The sequence below is a fragment of the Panthera pardus genome, unplaced genomic scaffold (genome assembly GCF_024362965.1).
Source record: "Panthera pardus isolate Hobbes unplaced genomic scaffold, ASM2436296v1 HiC_scaffold_24, whole genome shotgun sequence".
In the NCBI taxonomy this organism is placed as follows: Eukaryota; Metazoa; Chordata; class Mammalia; order Carnivora; family Felidae; genus Panthera; species Panthera pardus.
The window spans coordinates 85,872,269-85,897,745 of record NW_026526810.1 but is presented as its reverse complement, the minus strand read 5'-3'; the positions used below and the strand labels follow the sequence as shown (position 1 = coordinate 85,897,745).

The 25,477-nt window shown below is 37.7% G+C and overlaps 1 protein-coding gene across 6 annotated transcripts in view; it reads left to right on the top strand.

Moving 5' to 3' along the window:
- The first annotated feature begins 5,255 nt into the window (after positions 1-5,255).
- The window catches only part of MIS18BP1 (MIS18 binding protein 1), a 57,691-nt gene continuing 37,469 nt past the window's right edge, over positions 5,256-25,477 (top strand). For 2 of the 6 annotated variants that reach the window (XM_019451911.2, XM_019451916.2), the window contains exons 1-4: positions 5,259-5,691; positions 9,373-10,007; positions 13,651-13,755; positions 13,977-14,461. In XM_019451911.2, coding sequence (XP_019307456.2) covers positions 9,467-10,007; positions 13,651-13,755; positions 13,977-14,461 — 1,131 coding nt within the window. In that variant the 5' untranslated portion in view covers positions 5,259-5,691; positions 9,373-9,466. Of the gene's footprint in view, positions 5,792-5,861; positions 6,394-9,372; positions 10,008-13,650; positions 13,756-13,976; positions 14,462-25,477 lie in introns of those variants that run through there. The other 4 variants (XM_019451917.2, XM_019451912.2, XM_019451913.2 and 1 more) reach the window with 4 other exon arrangements.

The window sequence follows — 25,477 nt, the reverse complement described above, 5'->3', positions numbered from 1 at the left end:
AGCTACAGAAACAAAAACAAATCCTGATGAGGGAAAAGAATCTGTTATCAGAGTTAGCACATTTTTTAAAGTTTATTTATTTATATTTAGAGAGAGAGAGAGAGCATGCACAAGGGAGGGGCAGAAAGAGAGAGGGAGAGAGAGAAAATCTAAAGCAGCCTTTACACTGTCAGCATGGAGCCTGATTCAGGGCTCAAACTTACAAACTGTGAGATCATGACCTGAGCCTAAGTCGGACAAATTAACCAACTGAGCCACCTAGGCACCCCCAGAGATAGTACATTTTAATATTCAAATGTCGAGTTTCTAACAAAAAAATGACAAAGCATGTAAAGAAACAAGAAATTATGGCCCATTCACAAGAGAAATTAACAGAAATTATCCCTGAGGAGACACAGACATTGGACTTACTAGACAAAAATTTTAAGTCAACTGTTCAAATTGCTTAAGAAAACCATAGACAAAAAGTGAAAGGAAACCAGCAGAATAACCTCTCAACAAACAGAAAATATCAGTAAAGAGACAGAAATTATGAAAAGGAACCAAAAATAAGTTGTGAAGCTGAAAAGCATAACAACTGAAATGAAAAATTCACTAGAGGTTTTCAATAGCAGATTTATGCAGGCAGAAGAAAGAATGGGTGAATCTGAACATTCACCAATTGAAAGTATCCAGTTTGAAGAACATAAAGAAAAAAGAATGAAGAAAAATAAACAGAACCTAAGATATCTACAGGAACCATCAAGTACATCCACATATTCATTATGGGAGGCCCTGAAGGAGAGAAGAAAGAATGGTGAAGAAAGAATATTTCAAGAAATAGTTAGAAACTTTGACACCACAAGCAAAGGCAACAAAAGCAAAAATAAACAAGTGAGACTACATCAAACTAAAAAGCTTCTGCACAGCAAAGAAAGCCATCCATGAAACGAAAAAGCAACCTACAGAATGGGAGAAAATATTTGTGAATCATAAACCTCATAAAGGATTAATATCCAAAATATATGAAGAATTCACACAACTCAAAAGCAAAGCAAAACCCCATAATCTGATTTAAAAATGGGCAAAGGGACTGAATAGACATTTTTTCCAAAAAGACATAGAAATGGCCAACAGGTACATGAAAAGAGATTTAACATCACTAATCCTCAAGGAAATGCAAATCAAAACCACAATGCGATATCACCTCACACCTGTCAGAATGGCTATCATCAAAAAGACAAGAGGGGAACCTGGGTGGTTCAGACAGTTAGGCATCCAACTCTTGATCTTGGTTCAGGTCATGATCTCATGGTTTGTGAGTTCGAGCCCTGCATCAGCCTCAGCATTGACAGTGCGGAGCCTGCTTGGTATTCTCTCTCTCCTCTCTCTCTCTGCCTCTCCCCCAGTTGTGCGTGCGCGCGCACGCTCTCTCTCTCTCTCTCTCAAATAAACTTAAAAAATTGTTTAAAGACAAGAGATAACAAGTGTTGGCAAGGGTGTGAAGAAAGGGGAATATTTGTGTACTGCTGTTGAGATTGTAAACTGGTGCAGTCACTAAAAAAAATAATAATAATACAGAGATTGCTCCAAAAATTAAAATAGAACTACTATATGATCCAGCAATTGTACCACTGGGTATATATCTGAAGGAAATGAAATCACTATCTCAAAAAGATATATGCACTCCCATGTTCACTGCAGCATTATTAACAATAGCCAAGATGGTAACAACCTAAGTGTCCACTGACGAATGAATGGATAAAAGATGTGGCATATATATGTAATATATATACACATATATGTTATATTATATATAAATAATATATATAATATATAAATAATATATATGATAATATTCAGCCATAAAAGAAGAAAATCCTGCCATTTGCAACAACATGGATGGACCTTGAGGGCATTATGGTAAGTAAAAATGGCCAGGCAGAGAAAGACAAAAACTTTATGATTTTATTTTAATATGAAATTTAAAAACAAAACAAAATAAGAAGATGTGGTAGGTATATGACCTGAAGTTGGACAATTGACCAACTGAAAAGAGGAAAATCCTATCATTTGCAGCAACATGGATGGACCTTGAGGGCATTATGCTAAGTAAAATAAGCCAGGCAAAGAAACACAAAAACTATATGATTTTATTTTAATATGAAATTTAAAAACAAAACAAAATAAAAACAAACTCATAGGTATGGAGAAAATATTGGTGGTTACCAGAGGCAGGGGTGGGGATGTGTAAAATGGGCAAAGGTGGTCAAAAGGTACAAACTTCCAGTTATAAGATAAATAAGTCCTAAGGATGGAATGTACATCATGGTGACTATAGTTAATAATACTTATTCTATATTTGAAAGTTGGTAATAGAGTAGATCTTAAAATTTCTCATGACAAGAAAAAAATGCAACTGTGTACTGATGGATGTTAACCAGACATATTGTGATCATTTTGCAATATATACATATATCAAATCATTATGTTGTACATCTGACACTAATATAATGCTATATATCAATTATATCTCAAACCAAAAAAATTAATCAAATTTTTTTTTAAGATTTTAGAGTAATCACTACACCCAAAGTGGCTTGCATTCACAACCCTGAGCTCAAGAGTGGCAAGCTTTACCAACTGAGCCAGCCAGGTACCCCTAAAAAAATGTTTATTAAGCCTTTGAGTCAAGGCCATCTTTTTCCCAGGCAGCCTCCACAATATTGGATTCCAGGATCTGCCCATTTCAAGACACCTCTGATGGGTTACCCCAAGTCTCCCTATTGGGTTAGCCAATACTTTGTCAAATATGCATCGCAAGCTTAGCCTCCCTCTGTCCAATTCTGCTTTCTTCTCCCTTTTTCTTTCACAAATGTCACATCTGCATCAAAGTCTGAAGATTTATCAGGGCCAATCCTTCTCACTCTCCCTTAAACCTTCACAGGTATTATCTCCCAATAAATCTCATGTACTCCTAAATCCATCGTACCATCAGCCTCTTGCAGGATCTGTCCTGATATATCTCGACAGCACTTATTACAATTTTTTAATGATATGTTTGTAATATTGACTCTATCACATAGCAATCTCTGGAAGTTTTTTCCACTGAAGGGTCCTCCCCTCGCACAGCCTGGATAACCTCTCTTTTGACTGCATCCTCATCTCTCCTCCAGGCCCCGACATAGCAGTAGTGATTCTATAGTTGCACCTTACAAAAGGGAACACAGCTGAGAGAGTGAGAAGAGTCTAAACTTCTTACAAGTGTAGGATAGGGCTATATCTTACAAGTGTAGGATTTCTCAACCCTTGGCACTATCAACATTTTAAACTAGATAATTCTTTGTAGTGGAGGGGCTGTCCTGCACATCGTAGGATGTTTAGTAGCATTCCTGTCCTCTACTCACTAGATGCCAGTAGCACTCCTCTCAATTGTGACATTTATGATTTACATGTCTCCAGACATTGCCAAATGTCCCCCCCCCCCGAGGTGGGGGGGGGGGTATGCAAAATCACCCCTGGTTGAGAATATTCAGCCTTAAAGAAAGAGCATCTTTTTTCCAATTATCCCCAAAATGCCATATGGTTAATTATACTGATTGTTCCCTGCTGGAACTTACCATGGTCCTGGGAATATTCTTTCAGGCTAAGCAGACCCAGATGTTTTGGCAGCAGCTCCCACACAGTGTGTGGTTTTCATTCCCTTCCTTGTGTGTCTGTCCCTTGGACCCTAAGTGGGTCTGCATTTGTTTCCATGAATAACAGACTTAAGCCTGGACAGATTGTCCCAGGTGGCTGGCTGTGACTTGGAGAAGCTCTCCCCTCTTGACAGAAACTTAAAGGAGGGCCCAACCAGGGCAGTATGTTGATGTCCCAGTGGACAGATGAACATTGTCCCTTGGCCTGTATGCCTTGTCATCACACTTTGTTATCCACAAACTGTTTTCTCCAGTTTTGTTTGTAAAATCATTAGTCATGCTTACATAAATCCCTGTTGCTGTTCACCCTGGAGTCTGGTACGCACTAGCTACTCCTCAAAAGAAAAATGACTAATTAAAAAAATGAAAGTGTATATTTCTGAGAGTCTACTCTTAATATTTCAAGGTTCCTATTCTGGCTGAATGTGTGAGACATGGCCATCTCCATATCAGGCATAAAAACCTTTTATACTTCTATTTCTGATGCTTTGGAATATGAATGCCTATCCTCTCAAAGTCTCTCTGTCACACAAAATGCATTTCATACACTTTCATACATGTCATTTAACAGGTATCTTAAGTGTAGCTTTTCCCAGAAATCTGGTACAAATTCACGTCCAGCCATTTTCTCATTATGCTGCACAGACAGAAACTTCATTTTATCTATGTAGATTTGCTTTCCTCTCCTCGCCGAAACTGGTTTCTTCTCCTTACTTGCATTCATTTGCACGTTTTAAATTTTTATTTCGGATTCTGAATATTGTGTGTACAAGACTTAGTGGTTACAAGATTCAGACGAGGGGATTGCGAAAGTCACTTTAAAAAATCAATCCTTTATAACCATTTCAGTCCCGTGTTAACGGAGAAATGCGATATATGGTTCTAGGATGCTAAGGAATTTTCTTGGATGAGGCATAAACTCTCCTGTCCCGTTCTGACTTGTTGGGGAGCGGGGCGGAGTTAATGGAGAGAAGATGCAGGATCGGAGCTGTAAGGGGTTTAGGACTGAAAACATTCATTACTCCTCTGGCTCCTACTTCTCCGCCCCCAACACTGAAACAAGGCGCCCTGTACGATGCTTCCAGCCAGCGAATGTTTCTTGCCAGGGCGCTGAGACGGAAGATGCACAACACTCCGCGGTTGTTAAGAGTACAGAATCACTGGGTGCAATCAATCTAAGGCAGGCTCAGTCTAAGTGACACTGTCACAAACTGCTTTGCAACCTCAGTCGTCAAGATTAAAACTTTTAGGATTCGATAAGATGAGGTTCAAAAAACATCACACTTCTTGAGGAAATAGTTCAGACTAAACATCCCATGGCAAGTTTAACTTTGCATTCAGTATATTATTCTGTCAAGAACAAAACGTTCTTTCTCGTTCTCAAATATCTGGCAGCCAGGGAGGGCTAAAAGCTCTCCGACGAACTCGGCAAGCTGTTCCTTCACACAGGTAAGCAACAGCGACGATACACCACGGGCTACCAAACCAGTAGGGTAGAAGAGTGGCCGAGAAAGGCCAAACTTAAAAAACCGCAGTAGCGCCGAAGAACGCAGCCGACGTCTGACGTAAGCCTTCCTGTCGCAGAGCATAACGGGAGGAGCGGCGGAACGCGCTGCTGGCGCGCGCCCTCTGTAAACGAAAAGAATTCTGCGGAAGACTAGAGCGGTGCTCTCGGTTCTCGTGGCAGCTTGGGGTTACCCACCTGTTGTGGAAACAGCACTGCGCACGCAGTACGGGCCGCCCCCCCTCCCCCCGCCAGTTTTCTTGAGTCGCACGGTGACGCCATTCCGGAGCGCGCCAATCAGGGCTGGCTGGAGGGCGGGCTCTTCAAATTTGAATTCCGAAACTTGTGTCAGAGAGCCTCGCTGAGGAAGTGAGGGTCACCTGTGGCCGGGCTACGGGGGGCTGGAGCCGACTTAGGCCAGAGGCGCGAGCCCTGGGGCGCCCGGCCCACCCCCGTGCGAAGCCAAGCCCGGACTGCCGCCTTCTAGCTCTATCAGGCCCTTCACCCAAGGTATGAACTCCTTGCTCTGCTTCCCTCGCCCCCTGCCATCGGTCCGCCTCTGGCGCTGAGGGTCCCAGCCCATCAACATTCTCGGTCCGCGTAGACTTCTGTAAGTTTTTAGCTTTGGTAGGAGTTTCACGACTACTCACTCATCCGTTGTATACATATTTGTTGTGTGTCTACTGCAGTTATCAAGAGAGTAGACCACTATTCGTTCAGATTCGTTTTGTAAGTGAACGCTGTAGGCCTTTGTTCTAAAATCACTTCTAGCAAGAAAAAAAGCTTTACGTTAGAATGATTTGTGTGCGTCACTGCCCTGGGACCCCAAGATCCACAGTGCTATAGAAACCGTTGATCCATCGAGCTCATGTTTTTTTCTGGTTAAATTTCACATTGGTTGCAAACACATGTGGATATTAATAAAATTATTTAGAAAATGGAGGGCCCTTCATCCTCCTCTTCAAAGTTAAACACTGTTTACAATTTGGTATGATTCCAGATATTTCCCCCTATGCTTTTTGCTCGTGTGTGTTTACTGAAATGCAATTGTACGTCCTGTTCTGCTTCCTTTTTAATATATCCTAACTATATTCTTTGTCAGTACATATACAGGCATATATCTTTTTATTGAATATACAGAATTCGGTTGTATGGATGTAGCAGAATTTCATCCCATAGTGGTGAAGATCTAGATTATTTATAATTTCTCCGGTAAGTCAGTGAATATCCCTGTATAGTGCTTGTTTAAGAACTTGGGCTTGGCAGTCAGACTTAGGTCCTGCTCTGAATCGTTGTCAGTGGAACCTTGGGCACCTGTGCCTTAGTTTCCTCATCTTCAGAACTCTTAAGATTATTTGCTGTAAGGTTATGTAGTGTCTGACATATATGCAGTAAATATCCACTGTTATTGCTACTTACATATATTTGAATTCTTATGTAGTAGTTTCTGTAAGGAAAAAATTTAGAAGTGCAATTTCTTGAACAACAGCATGCACACCTGTATTTTGAAATTAATCTTTACCAATCTGCTAAACTTAAGAACTTCCACTGTTTAGTTTGTTTAGTTTCACTTATTAGTGAAGTGAAGTGTCATTTGACTCCCTAGGTGGCCTTTTGTATTCTTTAGTAATTGCCTTTCGTGCCTTTTGGCCATTTTCTCTGTTGATCATTTTTAAAATTGATTCATTGGTCTCTTTGAATGTTATTTATATTATATGTCAAGTGCTGGGTCCCCCCACCTCCACCCCAAGTGTTATCATTTGCCAGTTAACTTAAAATTAGTTTCATTTTTCCCACCTCCACCTCCCAGTTTTGGTTGGTGTTCTTTGGGATTTTTGACTCTTTCCATTATAGTAATAATTCAATTACTGCTGCTACCATGACAGTAAATTCCTAGAAAAACTTTTCATGTAATTTTGGGAAAAAGAGTAACAGTTACATTCAGAATCATTCATATCCATGATAATAACAGTTGTTTAGCCTTACTTATATATTTACATATGCTGTAAGTGCTCATAGCTAGATTTTTCATTTAATGATTTTCCATGCTTGTCTTTATTTTAATAAATAACAAATTTTAATTTGTACATCAGCATTTGCCAACATTCAGAGTAAATGACAAAGATCAGATTTTTCAAATAGTTTTAAGCACTTAGTGAAGCACAAGCATAACGTTTTAGAATTCACCTTCCCTTCTCTAGTCCAAAAAGGAACTAACAGTTTCTTGCCAGCAATCTTTTGTTAGGTCAAGTATGTTTGGCCTTCAGGATACTGTTTTCCTCAACCTAGGAATGCCTGTCACTTGAATCCGCATCCTCTAGCATGTGTCTCTTCTATCAGAGTCTGAGCATCATAATCTGTTTTCTCTGTTTTGCTCTTTTTTAACCAGGAGGAGAATGGGGCTTTGAGTGTTTGGCCTCTAACAAGTGATTTCTTGTTTTCTTCTGTATCTGTTCTGCAAAGCTATAGGTCAGAAAATTCTAGGTAATTTTTTTCCCTCTACATCCTCTCTTTTACCAGCCACACTGAAACCACAGACAACTGTTGCCAACTCTTTGGACTTCTGCTGAGTTGCTGTTTATAACATAATGGGAAATAGGGGCTCCTAGGAATCTTCTGTGTCTTTTTTGGAGACGGGGGTGGAATTTGAGGTTTTTCAGAATCTTGACTGCTCATCTCCATGCTATAACATGCTTGAATTGGGAGGGAAGAGGTTGGGCAACATGCAAGAGGAGTTATATGCTGGTTCTTTAAGCCTTTCAGTAGGACCGTAGTTATCTGCCTTTAGATGAAAAAACTAATGTGTACGTCTACTACAGATTGGTCCTGTTTTCAGTTCCACTAATTTATTTGTATTTTGTAATTCTGTTGAGCATTTCCTTAGGTTGTGAAGAATTGAGATTTTATAAACCTGCACATACTTTGCCTTTTTTTTTTTTTTTTTTTTTTTTTTTGTGCACTTGGCTCAATTTATTCACTTTCGATTTTGAGAGTTTAAAGTGAACTGCTAGTGAGTATTTTAACTCCCAGAACAGGATTCTTATCACTCACACATTGCCAAACACATAAATCTATGCATTAGTACATATTTACTGGATTAACATTTTGTGGAAGAGTTCAGTGATTTTTGTGTCACAGGGCTAGACCCAAGATAGCCTGCTTTGTCAGTTCTTGTTATTGAGGATTATTTCTTTTTTCTCTTAAAAACTATTGGATAAAATGCTATTTGTATATGAATTTTTATCTTGCATATTTCTCACAGAAGTTACTTAAGTAAAGATATTTGAGTCTTTGATATGACTACATTAATATTTTCTGTGGTAGGCTTTTTATGTTTATATGATGTCAAAGACTGGTTAGAATAGTTGTAAATTCAGCAATAGGAGATGCAGTAAGGTGAAATTAGTAAGTTCCAAGCACCTTGCGTGGAAATGTTTTATTTACTAAGTATTACAGAATGCAAGTGTATGGTTCATCACCTAGAATCTTAATTTCTAGGTGTGGGAAATAAAATGTGTTTATAAAAGCAAGCTAAAACAAGTCTAAGACCATGTATGCTCAAGTACATGATTGCCTCTAAAAATTGTAAATAGAATTAACTTTTAAAAATAATGAGTATAATTTACTTTTGATTTGAGGGTGTTTCAACTAAAACCTCATAGTTAAAATGTTCTGCAGCATAACAAAATCAAGACTGGGGATGATTTAACTAAAAAATTGAATGAATTTTTCAGCTTTCATTAAGACATATCATCATAGTTGCTGCCTTAAATTTAAGTGCCTAAAGGGAAAAGTTATGTTTGTGAAATTTAATCCTTTATAGTCTAATATAGTACCATATGCAGATGTAATTTAATGCTTTTTGATGTAAATATTAGATTGGAATCTCCAGGACTTGAGGTTCAAGTATCTTTAAAAACCAGGTACTCAATATTCAGTTCTTAGTGTTCTTAAGTAGATGATTTGATGAATGCTGCTTTTTTTAGAGAAGTAAATTTAAAGACCAAACTGCTCATCTAAAATAATAATAAAATGAGTCTTTAACAAAAATATGAAACCTTAGATTTGTGAGCTATAGATTATCCAGTGTTGTTATGAACCACTTAAGCCTTAGTATAATATAATTATGGAAAGCAAATAATCTTTTTTGCATCAAAGCATGATAAAGGTTGATTTCACATTGAACTACAGGTTCCTCTGGGCCCCTGCTGAAAGTCTCCTATCCTGAAAACTGTGGTTAAGTGAATTATCTGTTAGAGAAAACTTATTGCTACTGTTTATCAAGATGATTGCAACACCTTTGAAACATCCAGGAATTCATTTGTCTTCAGAGACATCTTCTCAAAGAAGAAATATGCCTATGCATGCAGTCTTTTTTGACAGCATTCCTGCAGGCACACTTACTCCTGTAAAAGATTTGGCAAAATATCAGAACCCCTCTTTAAAATTGAATGACCATGAAAAAACTCATTTCCTAGAAATGACAAATTTTAATAATAAAAAAATATTTCATTCTACCATGCTAGCAGAGACTACCTCCTCTAACAGCTCTCTTGATATCAGTGTTATAAAGCCCAACAAGGATAGATTAAAAAATAAAGCAAACTATGAATCACCAGGAAAAATATTTCAAAGAATGAAAGAAAAAGTACTGCGTGACAAGCAAGAACAAGCGTCAGGCAACAGTAGTTTGTTGGAACCAGTGAAAAGTGAAAAGAAAATTTTCACTCCCAAAGGAGATGAGAAAAGAGTATTGCAGAATACCTGCGTCTGTGAAGAAAAGGAAAACAACATATCACTCCAATCAGATAACATTTCACCAAGAGGTTAGTTTTATTATGTGTTGGTTGAAAAGCTATAATGTGTTATTTTTATTATGTTTTATACTGTTGTGGGTACTCAAGATATAAGAGTGAACAAAGTGGACAAAAATCCCAGCCCTAACACGCTCACATTCAGGTTGTGGGAGAGACAAATTTAAATTAGTAGTTTTTATGGTACAATAGAAGAGAAGTGCTATGGAAAGAAAAGCAGAGCAAGGATGATGGGGACAGTTGGAGTAGGTTGTAATTTTCCATATGGTGATCAGGGTATGGTTCAATGAGAAGATGACATTTGAACCAAAACATTGAAGTAGGTGATAGATAGATACAGATGGGTATCTTGGAGGAATTGGGAAGGATGATCCAGACAAAGTAACAGCTGGTACAAATGCCCTGAAATAGGAGCATTCCTCAAATTCAAGGACCAGTTATGAGATTAGTAAATCATAGAGTGAGTGCATAGAGGTGGGGAAGGGGGGCTAATTAGGGGTCAGATAATGTAGAGTGTTATAGATGAATGTAAGAGTTTGGGCTATTACGTGAGCAAAGTAAGAAATCAGTGGAGGGTTCCAAGCTGATAAGTGACAAGATCTGATTCATTTTAAAAATACCACTCACTGTCGATTTGAAATAGTTACTGTAGTAATCTAGGTGAGAGATGGTGTTAGTTTGGTTTAGGTGGTAGCAGTGAAAATAATACGTGCTTGGATTCTGGGTGTATTTTGAAGGAAGAGCTCATAGGATGTGGAACATAAAAGATATAAAGGGTGGCTGTAGGGTGTTTTATGTTGTTTGGTTGGTTCTGGGTTGTTTTTTGGTTTTTTGGCTTTTTGTTTTTTTGTTTGTTTGTTTGGTTTTTGCCCGAGTAACTGGAAGGATAGAGTGGTTTAACTGAAATGGAATAGACAGGGCAGGGGGCTCTGTAATTACATTTTTGGTATGTTAATTTTGCTATATCTATTAAAAATTGAAGTGTAGATGTGAATTAACACTTCTGAAAAAATTCGTTGGAATTTAGAGAAGTGGTTCAGGTGAGAAAAATACACTTGGGAATTATTAGCACCTAAATGGTATTTAAAGAGATTAAAGGAGATCATCAAGGAGTAAGTGTAAAAAGAGAAACATTCAGTGATGAATCCTGGAGCACCCCAAAATTTGGAATTTCAAATAAAAGATAGTAGTGAAGACCACGAGAAGAAGATGAGGAAGAAGAAAAACCAAGAGTGATACTTTGGAAGCCAAAGGAACAAAATGCTTGAAGGAAGGAGTCTTTGGCTGTATCTAATGCTGCTAATGAGTGAAGTAAGATAAAGGCTGAGATTTGAATGCTGGATTTAGCAACATGAGGGTCATTGGTGGCTTTAATAAGGGGAGTTTGGTGAAGTGATAGGAGCAAAAACATGATTCAAGAGGGTTCAAGAGAGAATGTGAGGGAGAGAAATTGACAGTGGTGAATATAGATAACTCTTAGAAGACAGCAGAGAAATATGGGCAATATGGTTTTAAAATATTGTTTTTAATGTATGATGAAAGAACATTTTTGTATGCTATTGGAAATGATCCAGTAGGGAAGGAAAAACTAAAATTGGTAGTATGATACCCTTGAGTAGTTGAAAGGGAACTGAATCTAAAAGTGGAGATTTTGGCCTTAGCAAGAAACATAAACAGACCATAAATCAAACAAGAAGATAGGCAGTGTTGTATGGAGAAATAATCTGAAGTACACAGTAAAGTCATCAGCTGAGAGTAAGCATGGGAAGCAGGTATTAAAGTTTGAGGAGGTGGAGGTTTGAATAATGCAGGAGAATGGAAGAGTCTAGGCCTAAATTTGATTTCTTGGGTAACATTAAGGACCTGCTTGAAACTTGTGAGCATGAATTTAAATGAGAGCAATAAATATGGTTATGAGTTTTCCTCCAGCCCTATTTAGCTGCACAGATGCTGCTCAGGAGCAGGCAGAGAGTTGGATTTTATCAGGATTGTAACTTTATCAGATAGGATGAAGAGGACAAAGGTGGTATGTAAGGGCACCATGAAATTTAAGTTAGTTATATAAAGAGGACCTGAAGGAAATGAGGAAGTATGAAGAAGTGTAGGGTGTTGTTAGGATAGTCGTTGGATTTGAGAGAATAATCTGGGAAGATAGGAAGTGGTCAGAATCTGAGACATTTGAAGTTGAGATTTTTAATGAGTTACAGTAATTGATAAATATGTTTTATATGGATTTATCTCATAATCCTTTCAGCAGACACTATGGGTAGATGCTCATTTAATAGTCTAGGAAATGGGGCTTACAAAAAGGTTATGTCTGCTCTATGTATGACATATGATAAGCAATGGGCTAAGAATTAATACAGGTGTGTATTTGAAAGCCCATGCTCTTTACTGCACAATAGATTGTGGATATACTGTTGTATTTCAAAGACAGTGTTATATTTTAACACAAAAAGAGTTTTCTAAGGGAGCTTAAGATAGAGGTAGGGGAATACACAAAATCTGATTCATACAGTCTTGGAGAAAAGGGAGTAGCAAATGAAATAATGCACATTAAAACATATTTTATTTGTCAGGTGGAACTAGAGAGGAAGAAACAACTCATTGCTTTGAGAATCTGATGACTCTTTCCCCAGAAAATGCACGTATATACAAACACAAATTTCGTATGTAATTTCAGAGACTTTTTAAATAGTCTACATGAACTTTGTACTCTAAAATAAATGACCCAGATTCTATAGCCTGTTATATCTGATTGAATTACCTGTTTGTCTTTACTACATTGCCTTGCCATTTCTAATAGAATGAGCTAAAGAAATAGAAACTTATCCTTTTATGACACACATCATTATGATAAAAATCTTCATATTAAGATTTCTAAGACTAAAGCTACATACTTAAGCAAAGTCACCACCAATTTTTTTCAATCATAATATTTGAAATTAAACATATAAAATAAAATAATTGATTTTTTCCTCCAGTTTTAAGTCTATTACCTTCCCCTCTTTATGTAAAAGAAACTCAACCATCAAGAAATAAAACTTAAACCATCTAGGATGCAAAGTAGAATAAAATGTAAGCAATACAATTAGTCCGTACTTGTCTAGTTGATAAGCCTACCAGATTTTTGCCTTTGAAGCCTTACTAAAGAGATGTCAGAGGGGTATAAATTATGGTTGTGTCTGCTATTGAGTCACAACATTTCAACTTTTAACATATAAGCCACAACTCTTCGGCCGTTCTTTCAACATTTGAGAAATTTACAGCAACCAGAAGCAGAATCAGAATATTCAAGACTGGATGGTACTTCATATATAATCTTAAGATATACCTATCTGATTTGTTGCAGCACCAGAATTGTATTCCAGATCTCTAAGCTTCTAAGTCCAGTAATATACTTTTGTCTAGAGCTGGCAAGTTATAACATGTAGAGTTTAGAAAAAGTTCTTTCTTGGTGTAATGTAGATAGAATGTGATGAAGGCATGAAAAAACAGAATGAGAAATGGAACTCCTATGTTACAGAAGTGTACTATATTGATCTGATCATTATTGAATGTAACTCTTTAAGACTTTAAGAAGGCTTTTTTTCTTCTCAATGACTAATATAATTCAATTTCCTCTTTCTTTAAAAAAAAAAAAACTCAACCTCAGTGCAAGAAGTTCCTCTAGAATCATCAAATAGTACTTTCCTTCCGATAAAGCAAAAGATTCAATGTCAGCAGGAAAAGAAAGCACCTCTGCATAATTTAACTTATGGTAAAGTGCTTTTTGTTTTGTTCAATGTATAGTTAAATGTTCTGGATAATTATTCTCCGGCGTAGGCAATCCATTTCAGAGAAACACTGGGCAGAAGGGTGGAGCATTCCTAACCTGAAGACTTCTTTCATATATAAACGGTTTTATATTATTCTATTTCTCTCTTTTAATTTCATTTGATTCTTCTCTAAATTTTGTTTGGCTTTGTATTTTTTTTGCAGAGATTCCATTTCTGAACCAAGAACATGAAAATGTTTCAGCTGCAGGATTCTCAAACAAGACATTACCTAGAACTCAGTTGGATAAACAAATTCTTCACTCAAAGGAGAATACATTTGTAACCACTAAGTCTAAAAAGGACACCTTTGTTTTAGAAGGTGTTGATTCTATCATTGAAAAATCCCAAAATACTACTGTTGAGACTCTAAATACTAACTGTGTTCCTGTTAAAAATGATGATCAGTTAATGGTTTCTGATAGTAAAGTGGCAACAAAAAGGACTTCACAACAGGAAATTAAGGAAGGAAATGAGAACTCAGTGCCCAGAGAGACCGATCTTCTGGGTTCCATGAATGATACATGTAAAATCGTGCTTGCAACTCCAAGATTTCATATAACAATACCTCAGAAATCAAAAAGAAATGCTTCAAATCGTTCTCTTCCAAGTACACCTCAAACTCTTTCAAATGAAGTTAAAGAAATTAAGGTAGGAAAACTGAAGGCCAATGTACATTTGTGTTTTTACCCTCATTCTTCAAGAGCTTGAGCTTCTAAGCTCTCTCATTAACAGTTTCATGTTTCATTATTATTTAGTGTAGAGGCAGGGTGCTCTAGTGAAAAGTGCAGTGGGTTGAAAGTAAGAGAATCCAAGTGTTAAGTTTTAACTTTGCTCTATTATCAGTTGTATCATCTTCAACGGTTTACTTATTCCCTTTGGGGATGAACACTGAGTTCATTTCTTATTTTTTGTTTATTTGTTGTTGTTGTTTTCCTGATTCTTGGGTACTATTAACAGCTATTAAAAGAGAAAGGTATTAGAGGTGCCTGGGTGGCTTAGTTGGTTAAGTGTCCAACTTTGGCTCAGGTCATGATCTTGCGGTTTGTGAGTTCAAGCCCCATGCCTGGAGCCCGTTTCAGAATCTGTGTCTGCCCTTCCCTGCCTCACACTCTGTCTCTCTCTCCTTCAAAAAAATAAACATTAATTTTTTTTTTAAAGAAAAGAATTATAGCATCTGAATATTTGAGAATTTTTCCTGTAAAGTAATATAGAATGATCATTAAAACACTTTAGGCCATCACACTATGTTATATTAGGATAAATTCTCTGAATGAAGTGGAATGGAAATCCAAGTTCAAGGAGAAAGATTCAGTGTACATTTGTGGTTCTATTTCTAGATTCTGGATTCTGTTCCATTGATCTGAGTGTCTGTTTTTGTGCCAGTACCATACTGTCATGATGATTACAGCTTTGTAACATCACTTGAAGTACGGGATTGTGATGCCTCCTGCTTTGGTTTTCTTTTTCAAGATTTCTTTGGCTATTCGGGGTGTTTTCTGGTTCCATACAAATTTCAGGATTGTTTGTTTTAGCTCTGTGAAGAATGTTCGTATTACTTTCATAGGGATCATGCTGAATATGTAGATTGCTTTTGGTAGTATCAACATTTTAACAATGTTTGTTCTTCTTATCCAGGAGCGTGGAATATTTTTCCATTCTTTTGTGTCTTCAGTTTCTTTCATAAACTTTCTATAGTTTTTAGTATAAATTTTTCACCTCTTTGGTTAAGTTTATTCCTAAGTATTTTATGGTTTTTGGTGCAATTGTAAATGGGATCGATTCCTTGATTTCTCTTTCTTCATTGTTGCTTCATTGTTGGTGTGTAGGAATGCAACCGATTTCTGTGTATTGATTTTATATCCTGCAACTTTCCTGAATTCATGGATCAATCTAGCAGGGTTTTGGTGGAATCTTTTGGGTTTTCCATATAGAGTATCATGTCACCTGTGAAGAGTGAAAAGTTTGACTTCCTCCTGGCTGATTTGGATACCTTTTATTCCTTTGTGTTGTCTGATTGCCGAGGCTAAGACTTCAAGTACTACGTTGAATAACAGTGGTGATAGTGGACATCCCTGTCATGTTCCTGACCTTAGGGGGAAAGCTCTCAGTTTTTCCCCATTGAGGATGATATTAGAGGTGGGTCTTTCATATATGGCTTTTATGATCTTAAGGTATGATCCTATACCTACTTTCTTGAGGATTTTTATCAAGAAAGGGTGCTGTATTTTCTCAAATGCTTTCTCTGCATCTATTGAGAGGATCATGTGGTTCTTGTCCTTTCTTCTATTGATGTGATGTATCAAATTGATTGTTTTATGGATATTGAACCAGCCCTGCATCTCAGGTATAAACCCATTAATCGTGGTGAATAATTCTTTTAATGTATTGTTGGATCCTGTTGGCTACTATCTGGTTGAGGATTTTTGCATCCATGTTAATCAGGGAAATTGGTCTATTGTTCTCTTTTTTAGTGGGGTCTTTGTCTTGTTTTGGAATCAAGGTAATGCTGGCTTCCTAGAAAGAGTTTGGAAATTTTCCTTCCATTTCTTTGTGGAACAGCTTCAAGAGAATAGATGCCAACTCTCCTTTAAATGTTTGGTAGAATTCCCCTGGAAAGCCATCTGGCCCTGGACTCTTGTTTTTTGGGAGATTTTTTATTACTAATTTGACTTCTTTACTGGTTATGGGTCTGTTCAAATTTTCTATTTCTTCCTGTTTCAGTTTTGGGAGTTTATATGTTTCCAGGAATTTGTCCATTTCTTCCAGATTACCCAAAATATTGGCATATAATTGCTCATAATATTCTCTTAATATTGTTTGTATTTCTGCTGTGTTGGTTATGATCTCTCTTCTTTCATTCTTGATTTTATTTATTTGGGTCCTTTCTTTTTTCTTTTGATTTTATTTATTTGGGTCCTTTCTTTTTTCTTTTGATCAGACTGGCTAGGGGTTTATCAATTTTGTTAATTCTTTCAAAGAACTAGTTCCTGGTTTCACTGTTGTACTGGGTTTTTTGTTTGTTTGAATAGCATTGATTTCTGCTGTAATCTTTACTATTTCCTGTCCGCTGCTGGTTTTGGGTTTTATTTGCTGTTCTTATACCTCCTTAAGGTGTAAGTTTAGGTTGTGTATCTGAGACCTTTCTTTCTTCTTTAGGAAGGCATGGATTGCTATATACTTTCCTCTTATGACCGCCTTTGCTGCGTCCCAGAGTTTTTAGGCTGTGGTGTTATCATTTTCATTGGCTTCCACGTACTTTTTAATTTCCTCTTTAACTTCTTGGTTAGCCCTTCATTCTTTAGTAGGATGTTCTTTAGTGTCCAAGTATTTGTTATCTTTCCAAATTTTTTCTTGTGGTCGATTTTCGATTTTGAGTTTTGTAGTGTTGTGGTCTGAAAATAAGCACAGTATGATCTTGAAATTTTTGTATTTGTTGAGAGCTGATTTGTGACCCAGTATGTCATCTATTCTGGAGAATGTTCCATGTGAACTCGAGAAGATGTGTATTCTGCTGCTTTAGGATGAAATGTTCTGAATATATCTGTTAAGTCCATCCAGTGCAATATGTCATTCAAAGCCATTGTTTCCTTATTGATTTTCTGTTTAGATGATCTGTCCATTGCTGTAAGTAAGGTGTTAAAGTTCCCTACTATTATGGTATTACTATCAATGAGTTTCTTTATGTTTGTAATTAATTTATTTATATATTTGGGTGCTTTCATGTTTGGAGCATAAATGTTTACAATTGTTAGACCTTCTTGGTGGATAGACCCCTTAATTGTGATATAATGCCTTTCTTCATCTCTCTGTTACAGTCTTTATTTTAAAATGTAGATTGTCTGATATAAGTATGGCTACTCCAGCTTTCTTTTGATGACCATTAGCATGATAGGTGGTTTTCCATCTCCTTACTTTCAATCTGAAGGTGTCTTTAGGTCTAAAGTGGGTCTTTTGGAAACAGCATATAGATGGATCTTGTTTTCTTATCCATTCTGTTACCGTGTGTCTTTTGATTGGAGCATTTAGTCCATTGACGTTTGAGTGGGGACTAAAAGATATGAATTCATTACCATTATGTTGTCTGTAGAGTTGGGAGTTTCTGGTGGTGTTCTCTGGTCTTTCTAGTTTTTGTTGCTTTTGGGCTTTTGGTTTTTTTGTTTTGTTTTGTTTCATCTCTTCTCCCCTCAGAGAGTCCCCCTTAAAATTTCTTGCAGGGCTGGTTTAGTGGTCATGAACTCCTTTGTTTTTGGTCTGGGAAACTTTTAATCTCTCCTTCTATTCTGAATGACAGCCTTAGTGGGTAAAGAATTCTTGGCTGCATATTTTTTCCGAATCAGCACATTGAATATATCCTGCCACTCCTTTCTGCCTGCTAAGGTTCTGTGGATAGGTCTGCTCTGAACCTGATCTGTCTTCCTTGTAGGTTAAGGACTTTGTTTCCCTTGCTGCTTTCATTATTCTTTCCTTGCCTGAGTATTTTGTGAATTTGACTATGATATGCCTTGTTGATGGTCAGTTTTTGTTGGATCTAATGGGAATTCTCTTTGCTTCCTGGATTTTAATGTCTTGTGTTTCCCCAGGTTAGGAAAATTTTCTGCTATCATGTGCTCACATAACCCTTTTACCCCTTTCTCTCTCTCTCTCCATCTTCTGGAACCCCTGTGATTTTGACGTTATTCCTTTTTAATGAGTCACTGAGTTCTCTAATTCTTATATCATGCTATTTTGCCTTAGTCTCCCTCCTTTGTTCTGTTTCATTATTCTCTATAAGTTTGTCCTCTGTATCACTGACTTGCTCCTCTACTTCCTCCATCCTTGCCACCATGGCATCCATTTAAAAATGCAGCTCAGTTATAGCATTTTTATTTCATCCTGACTTTGACTTGTTTTAACTCCACAGAATGGGATTCTATGCTATTTTCAACACCAGCTAGTATTCTTATTATCATGATTCTAAATTCTGGTTCAGACATCTTGCTTGTATCTGTGTTGATTTAGTCCCTGGCTGTCATTTCTTTCTGTTCTTCCTTTTGGGGTGAATTCCTTCATTTTGTCATTTTGAAGGGAAAAAAGGAATTAATAAAGTAAAAAAAAAAATTAATAAAAAACAGCACAAAAAAATCAAATAAATGATGCTAGATCCTAGGTGTGATTTGGTCTGGTTGAGAAAGAAGCTTGACAGAGAAAAAAGGGAAAGAAAAGGAAAATGGAAAATGTTTGAAAATTTTAAAAAAGGAAAACAGTAAACTAGAATAAAATGAAGTGATGGAAGTAAAATAGAATGTAAAAAATTTACAAAAAAATAAAAAATATAGTAGAAAAAATTTAAGAAAAATCTTTTAAATAAAAACGGAAATTAAAAGTAAATTTTTTCTCTTTCTGTGTTAAAGAATAAGAAAAAAAGAAAAAAAATTGAATAGATGGACCATAAATATAATGAAATACGATTGAAATTACATCCTGTTTCCCCTAGAAGTCAAACTATGAAGCACTTAATAGTCTGTAAACTAAGCAGAAGGAGAGACTTGTGTTCTTCAAGAACGAGGTTGGCCTAGTTGGGCGGGACTTAGTGTAATGGCTCTGTTCTCTACCAGATGGTGCTGCTTAGCTTACTGGGGTGGATTGTTATGGAAGATGTAGGCATGTATGTGCATGCATGGGAGGGCTGAAAATGGCATCACCCAGCTACCCAGTCTCTAGTATCAGAATTCTGTGCTCTCCCCTACCGGTAATCAAGCATCCTTCCTTTGCCTCCAGTTTCCATCCATTCCTCGCTTCTACAGTGTCCGTGACCATGCCATCAGGCTACCAGGAGGCACCTCCTCCTAAGTTTTATCATAAGTGGGGCTGTATTTCTCAACCCCCCCTCACTTCTGAGGGACTGCAGCTTTGACCTCCCTCTCAGACCCCCTGGGGGAGGGTCTTACTGAGCAATGACTGGGTGCAGGCCTGCCCCGAGTTTCATTCATGAGACTATGCTGCTGCCAATGCCCAGAGACTGTGGCTGGGTGCCAGCTTGCCCCAGAAAAAGTTCATGTGATCATGTAGCAGCAGCATTTCAGGGATTATGGCAAATCACAACATACATTTGGTACCGGACTTCCCCCTTAACATCCTTCTTCCAACACCAGCAGATGTGCTTGTTCTCCAGGGTCCCCTGGGACCTTTGCCTACAGCATCTACCAGATGTTCTCCCAGAGGGGAACTGCCACTCTTTATGTGGCCCGAGGAGCCCTTGGACCTTGCTCTCTGTTCCTGGGGATTTGCCCTTCCCACCAGACCACTGCCAGGTATTGAGCTGCAGAGTTCAGACTCTGTGCTCCCCCTGTTTATAGAGTCTTAATGGAATTTAAACCTTCTTCTTTCTGCTTTCTTCCTTTTTTTGTTCAGTCCCTTGTGGCTGTTTCCACTCTTCCAGTTACTCTCCAGGTGCTTTCAGGGTGGGGGGTGCTTTTCCTGTACTCTCTCCCTGTCTCCGTCTTTTCTCCACAAGCAAAAACAGCTCCCTGGCCTCTGCGGCTTCTCTCTCCCCGAGATCACCTCTCCATGCTGCAGTGTGCTTGCCGAGTTCTGTGGTTTAGGTTGTACAATTGTTGTGTTAATCCTCAAATCAGTTTCCTACATGTACAAGATGGTTTAGTGTTGATCTGGCTGCATTTCAGGGATGAGAGATGCAAAAAAACTTCTGTGCTGTTCTACCATCTTGGCCCCTTAGAGATTACTTTAAAATAAAATCTTTAAAAAATAAATAAATAAAATAAAATAAAATCTTAAAAAAAAATAAATCCTATCTAAATTGAAAGTGTGATGTAACATAGTTTTATATTTCAGTGTATTCTTAGAAGTTGCATTATTCACAAATATTTAGACTTACAATGAAAATTTTTAGATTTTGCTTTAAAAACATGTGAGATGGGTTGAGCAAAAAAAGTTTGAGGACAACTGTAATGGGAGATCCCACAGCACTAATACTATCATTGCTACAGTGCTGTTTATCTTACTACGAGAAGACTAAGCCTCCCAAGACTCTTATCTCTATACAGTTCTATACATCCCCTAATTCTGACACTAGCTCTCACTCATCTCCAGTTATCCAAACATTACATTGTACCCTCTTGAACTCAAGGTATGTCATTAGCAAAATCTTATATTCTCAGTCTTCTGTGAACTTTTCTTAACTTTGCTATAACCAGAATATGACTTCTTAAATGGTGGTTCTTTTTTCTCCCATATCCCACATTGTTGGACCTAGAGATGATATAATATGCCTCTTTTGTTCCTCATTACGGTTTCAGGCCATTTTCCTTCTTTGTCTTTAACAGAAACCCTCCCCTGCCCCAGCTTCTTTGATGTATGTGCTGTAAAACTTTATTGATCCTGTTCCTCTTTTTGTGGTCACATAAAATACAATATAGTCATGTTGCATGACTATTGAAGTGTTTAATACCTGTTACTTTTTCCTCTGTTACTACTTCTGTCATCAACTCTGGTGACACCAACATCCATATTGATAATCCATCCAGCCTCCTTGAATTATTATTTTTTTTTTTTATATTTTTAAAGTTTATTTATATGGATAGAGTGAACAGGAGAGGGGCAGAGAAGGGGAGAGAGAGAATTCTAAGCAGGCCCTGCCCTGTCAGCGTGGAGCCTGACACAGGGCTCGAACTCATGAACTGTGAAATCATGACCTGAGCTGAAGCCAAGAGTTGGACACCCAATTGACTGAGCCACCCAGGTGCCCCCGGCCTCCTTAAATTCTTGATCTTAAGCGACCTTTCCCTTATCCACTATTCTAGTCACATCATACCTTGTCTTTGCCAGTACCTGCACCAGATTTTCAGTTTCAAGCATCCTGCTCTCACCAACTCCTATCTTTCTAGACAATTCTACCCCTACCACTCTTCTTCCCCCATTATCAATACTCTACCTAAGGCAATCTTTAGTCCATCAACTCTCTCATCCTCATTTCCCTCTTTACCTGACACAAATTCCATGGCCTTATTATTATAACCATTCTTTTGATTTAACTTTTAGTTCTCTATTGCTTTTCCTTCTGTCCCCTTTTAACAAAGTTGTGACCTTAGTTAAAATTATCTCTTCTTTTGCTATATACCTATATCTAAGAAGCAGCAGCTGGAACAAAATGCACAACCATACTGACTGGTCTCATTTTAAATTTGACAACAAACCTCAAGTGGACTCTCAATATTGCATATCAGTCCTGCTACACTTCACTTGTCAATCCACCCTACACTCTGACTTTCATAGAATAATATTTCATGCTCTTTCTCTCTTAAGATCTCCAAATCTCTCTCCTCCTCATTCTCAACTTATTGAGAGCCTTATATTCCCATTATTAAATCTGCCAATCTACTTACTGCTTCATCTACATATTCTGCTTTCCCTTCTGTTATATGAACAATTTGTGCTCCCGTTTCTTTTATTTTTTTAATTTTTTTTAATGCTGATTTATTTTTAAGAGAGAGAGAGAGTACAAGCAGGGGAAGAACAGAGAGAGAGGAAGACACAGAATCTAAAACAGGCTCCAGGCTTTGAACTGTCAGCACAGAGCCTGATGCAGGGCTTGAACTCAGGAACCTTGAGGTCATGACCTGAGCCAAATTCAGACGCTCAACTGACTGAGCCACCCAGGCGCCCCTTGTGCTCCCTTTTCAAGGCCAGTTCATTTCCTCTTACCACCTAAAAGATTTTGTCCCTCTCATTATCCCCTTGTTTCCTCTCTTTTGGATCATTCCATTAGCATAGAAACGTGTTGAAACGTGGCTTGCATTTTATTTTATTTTTTTAAGTTTATTTTAAGAGAGAAAGAGAGCACAAGCAGGGAAGGGGTAGAGAAAGAATCCCAAACAGGGTCCTCACTGTCAGTGCCAACCCCGGCATGGGGCTTGAACCCACAAACCATAGGATCATGACCTGAGCTGAGACCAAAGGATGCTTAATTGACTGAGCCACCCAGGTGCCCCATTTTTTTTTTTAAGTTTATTTATCTATTTTGAGAGAGAGAGCACAAGCAGGGGAGGGGCAGAGCCTGCATTTAAAAAAAAAAAACAAAAAACAAAACTAAGCCCACCTTCCTTTTACTCCCTATCCCATTTCATCTACCATCCAATTTTTGTTTGTTTCTACTTAACTGCAAAACACCTTGAAAGAGTTATATGTATTCACAGTTTTCATTTCTTCTCATTCCCTCTTAAATATGTTCCACTTTGGACATTTATAATCACCCCTCCATTAAAGTTGTCCTTTTTAGACTCACCAGTAATCTCCTTATCACCAAGCCCAATGGTTATTATTTCTTACTGTTACATTGCTTACAAAGGTTTAACACAGTGAATCAAAACATCCTTCTTAAAATGTATCACTTTTTTTTTTTTTTAATTCAGGATATTTCACTCTTGATTTTCTATTATCTCACTGGCCATTTTTCTCATTCCCCTTTGCTGCTTCCTCTTGTCACAACCCGTAATGTTGGAATTCCCCCAAATCAGTCCTAGAAACTGACTCTCTAGTATCTATTCACACTTACAAGACTGTATATCCAGTGCTATAGCTTTAAATTCCATTTCTCTGCTGATAGTTCCCAAATACATGTCTCCAGTCCAGAACATTCTCCTGAATCCCACACTCACATATTCAGTTGTCTGTATGACTTCTTCATTGAGATCTAATAGGAATTTTAGATTTAATATGATTTGTTCCCCCCCAAAACTTCTCTGTTTTGTTTCAATATTAGTACATAGTAATACCATTTCCCCAAATACTTAGGTTAAAAATTTTTAGATTTACTTGAGACTCTTGTTTTTCTCTTATACACCACATCCAAACCTTGAGGAAATCCTGTTGATTCTGCTGTCCTGAATTTGGCCACTTCTCACTATTCAATCACTGCTTAGTGGTCCAGAGCACTATAATTTCTTGCATTATATATATACACTAATGGTCTCCCTGCTTCCTCTGTTGCCTCCCTCTCCAGAAAGAAGCCAGATTTTTTATATAGTCCAATTTCTACCTAGTAGCCCCTTAAAATAATAAATCATCTCATTACTCTGCTCCAAATCCTCTAAATTTTCTGTCTTCAAGAGAAAACCCTAAGCCTTTACCATAGTTTACAAGACTCTACATAATTTCGTCCTGGACATGCCTACCCCTTGCTCTCTTGATTACTCCTTTCAAGCTACTTTGCCCTCTGTGCTATCTGCTAAGGGCCTTTGTACGTGTTCCCTTTGCCTGGAAGACTCTACTCCGAGATACCCATATGGCTTATTCCTCACTTTATTCATTTCTCTGTTCCAAGACCTTCCATTACTAAGTAAGTATTCCTTATACTTACTATTTTTTTTATTTTGAACATGAACAGGGAGAATTTTTATTTTTATTTTTTATATTAAGTATAATTTATTGTGAAATTGGTTTCCATACAACATCCAGCGCTCATCCCAACAGGTGCCCTCCTCAATGCCCATCACCCATTTCCCCTCTCCCCCAACCCCCATCAACCCTCAGTTTGTTCTCAGTATGTAAGAGTCTATTATGATTTGCCTCCTTCCCTCTCTGTAACGTTTTTCCCCCCTTCACCTCCCCCATGGACTTCTGTTAAGTTTCTCAGGATCCACGTAGGAGTGAAAACATACGATACCTTTCTTTCTCTGCCTGACTTACTTCACTTACCATAATACTCTCCAGTTCCATCCCCGTTGCTACAAATGGCCAGATTTCATTCTTTGTCATTGCCAAGTAGTATTCCATTGTATACATAAACCACAATTTCTTTATCCATTCATCAGTTGATGGACATTTAGGCTCTTTCCATAATTTGGCTATGTTGAAAGTGCTGCTATAAACATTGCAGTACAAGGGCCCCTACGCATCACCACTCCTGTATCCCTTGGGTAAATTCCTAGCAGTGCTATTGCTGGTCATAGGGTAGATCTATTTTTAATTTTTTGAGGAACTTTCACACTGTCTTCCAGAGCGGCTGCATTAGTTTGCATTCCCACCAACAGTGCAAGAAGGTTCCCATTTCCCCACATCCTCTCCAGCATCAATAGTCTCCTGATTTGTTCATTTTAGTCACTCTGACAGGCACGAGGTGGTATCTCAGTGTGGTTTTGATTTGTATTTCCCTGATGAGGAATAACATTGAGCATCTTTTCATATGCCTGTTGGCCGTCTGGATGTCTTCTTTAGAAAAATGTCTATTCTTGTCTTCTGCCCATTTCTTCACTAGATTATTTGTTTTTCGGGTGTGGAGTTTGGTGAGTTCTTCATAGATTTTGGATACTAGCCCTTTATCCGATATGCCATTTGCAAATATCTTTTCCCATTCTGTCAGTTGCCTTTTAGTTTTGTTGATTGTTTCCTTTGCATTGCAGAAGCTTTTTATCTTGATGAAGTCCCAATAGTTCATGTTTGCTTTTAATTCCCTTGCCTTTGGAGATGTATCGAGTAAGAAATTGCTGTGGCTGAGGTCAGAGAGGTTTTTTCCTGCTTTCTCCTCTAGGGTTTGATGGTTTCCTGTCTCACATTCAGGTCCTTCATCCATTTTGAGTTTATTTTTGTGAATGGTGTAAGAAAGTGGTCTAGTTTTATTCTCCTTCTGCATGTTGCTGTCCAGTTCTCCCAGCACCATTTGTTAAAGAG